At 36.4% G+C, this 2,760-nt stretch overlaps 1 protein-coding gene across 1 annotated transcript; it reads left to right on the forward strand.

Annotated features, from left to right (window-relative positions):
* The first annotated feature begins 238 nt into the window (after positions 1–238).
* On the forward strand, positions 239–2,760 carry LOC115961355 (benzyl alcohol O-benzoyltransferase-like). The gene is made up of 2 exons (XM_031080351.1): positions 239–694; positions 1,855–2,760. The coding sequence occupies exons 1-2, from the start codon at positions 239–241 to the stop codon at positions 2,758–2,760; spliced, it is 1,362 nt and encodes a 453-aa protein (XP_030936211.1).

Raw genomic sequence — 2,760 nt, forward strand, 5'->3', positions numbered from 1 at the left:
AATACTTGCTATACATGAGTTGTTGCACATGGTTTTTCTTGTCTTTATGAGTGTCCATACTTGGTGTGTAATACTTATATTGTGTGTGATAATATTTTCCCTATTTTGAAAGATATTTCTATTTCTAGATTACGTCATCTCTGGCTATAAATTCCTGTCCATCATAAGTCATAACACACACTACAACCTGTAAGCTTGCCCAAGTTTCTTAGTTTCATATTCAATCCATTTTCTTGGCATGGCACTGGCACCACCCACCTCTCTAATGTTCAAAGTACAAAGGTGCAAACCAGAACTGGTTGCTCCTGCAAAGCCCACACCTTACGAATTCAAACAACTTTCCGATATTGATGACCAAGAGGGTCTTCGATTTCAAATCCCAACCATACATTTCTATAAACATGATTCCTCAATTTTGAAAGAGATCAGAGACCCAGTGAAAGTCATCAGAGAAGCACTTGCACAAACACTAGTGTTTTACTACCCATTTGCTGGTAGGCTTAGGGAAGGACCTGGCCGAAAGCTTGTAGTAGAATGTACCGGTGAGGGTGTTATGTTTATTGAGGCCAACGCCGATATTATGCTTGAACAGTTTGGTGACGTACTTCATCCTCCATTCCCATGCTTAGAGGAGCTCCTTTTTGATGTTCCCGGCTCTGGGGGCATCCTTAATTGCCCATTATTGCTTATTCAGGTTCATATACTGTGCCTCTAAAACTCACTAATATATACTAGTGTGCTCAGAGGCTCTTCTATTTTTTGGGTAAAAATTAATAATTTGTATTTATTATAATTTGAGATTTCTACTTTTTCCAATTACAAAAAAAAAAAAAAAAAAAAAAAAAAAAAACAAATAAACAAACGTGGGGTGAGTTTTGTAAATTGGAGGAGTTTTAAAACTAATAAAAGAGTGATCATATTTTGTAAGGAGTTAGAGAGTAGAATTAGGAATTTAAATTAATGTAAAAGTAGGAGCTTATTAGAAGCAGGAAGACATTTCAACGTAGAAGTAAGAATTTATTATTTTTGTCAATTTACTATTTTAACCTTATTTTTAAGTTTTAGATAGGGGTATTTTTGTCAATAAAAAAATAATAACTAACTTTCTTTTGCCAATTTACTATTTTATCTCAATTTTTAAGTTGTTACTTAATTAATTTAGGGATATTTTTTACAAAAAAAAGAAGAAGCAATAACTAACTTTATGAATCCTCTTAATATATACAAATATATATATATATATATATATATATATATGTGTGTGTGTGTGTGTGTATGTGTATGTGTGTGTGTGTGTGTTTACATCTAAATCGATGTATCATTGGATGATTAAAGTAAGAAAATAAATACTGCAACATGTTAACTTTGCGTTTTCTAGGTCATGATAAACTTTCGAAAACTTTTATAATGAGAAACTTCACTTATATGTAAATATGAATCATGGGATAGAAAATTATCAGTACCTTGTTCTTTTGTAGATGGAAAATATGAAGGTCAATGTTGTTTTAATGTAACTGGTGACATATCTAAATGTTACATAGTAAATTTATAAGAAATGCTACTTTTACAATAATTTTATAACAAATTTTAGATAATAAAAAGTAATGCTACTTTTTCAATATTTTTATAATAATTTTACAACAAATCTTAGATAAGTTATTATTGTTAAGTAAAAAAATGACATTAGTGGTGGGGTCAAATTAGAACCAATAACAATTTGTCACTTAAGTTTTTAGTGAAATTATTATGAAAATATTGTGATATAGCATTACTCAAAATTTATATATATCTCTATAGCATCACTCATTATTATTAAATAAACCAATAATCATTTTGCTTGGTGGAGATGGGCAGGTGACGCGTCTCAAGTGTGGGGGTTTCATCTTTGCCGTTCGCCTAAACCACACCATGAGTGACGGCGCTGGATTGGTGCAATTCATGATGGCCATGGGCGAGATGGCACGTGGTGCATGTGCCCCCTCCATCTTACCCGTGTGGCAAAGACATCTCCTTCAAGCAAGAGATCCAACTCAAGTGACATGCACACACCGTGAGTATGATGACATGGCCTCCACCGTTGTTGTTCCAATCCCACTCAACGATGACATGGCCCATCGTACCATTTTCTTTGGCTCCACAGAGGTCACCGCCCTCCGGAGATTCATGCCACATCACCTGAAACAATGCTCCACCTTCGAGTTGCTCATTGCATGCCTCTGGCGTTGTCGTACCATAGCTCTCCTGACAAACCCCCAAGAAGAGGTTCGTGTGTTGTGCATTGTCAATGCACGTGACAAATTCAACCCTCCTTTACCCAACGGTTATTATGGTAACGTTATTCTGTTCTCTGTGGCACTCACAACAGCAGGGAAACTTTGTAAGAATCCATTGGGTTACGCTGTGGAATTGCTGAAGAAGGCAAAAAACAACGTAACAGAGGAGTACATACGGTCGGTGATTGATCTTATGATGATTAAGGGTCGGCCCCACTTCTATGGGGTGGGGTCGTTTGTTGTGTCGAATGTGACACGTGCCGGATTTAGAGAGGTGGACTTTGGGTGGGGTAAACCGTTTTATGGTGGGCCTGCCAAGGGTGAGGTAGGGGCCATACCCGGAGTGTCTGGCTTTTATATTCCTAGTAAGAATAGTAAAGGAGAGAATGGGATAGTAGTGCCAATTGCCCTGCCAGTCCAAGCCATGGAAAGATTTCAAAACCAGTTGGATATATTGCTTGCTGAAGGACCATTTAGTCACTTATAA

Source organism: Quercus lobata, chromosome 9, assembly GCF_001633185.2.
Source record: "Quercus lobata isolate SW786 chromosome 9, ValleyOak3.0 Primary Assembly, whole genome shotgun sequence".
NCBI classification, from domain to species: domain Eukaryota; kingdom Viridiplantae; phylum Streptophyta; class Magnoliopsida; order Fagales; family Fagaceae; genus Quercus; species Quercus lobata.

Bases quoted from the DNA above. Each gene is read 5' to 3' on its own strand.
- LOC115961355 (XM_031080351.1), top strand. From the start codon at position 239: ATGGCACTGGCACCACCCACCTCTCTAATGTTCAAAGTACAAAGGTGC. The intron at 695-1,854 runs GTTCATATACTG...GGAGATGGGCAG, and splicing joins GCCCATTATTGCTTATTCAG to GTGACGCGTCTCAAGTGTGG.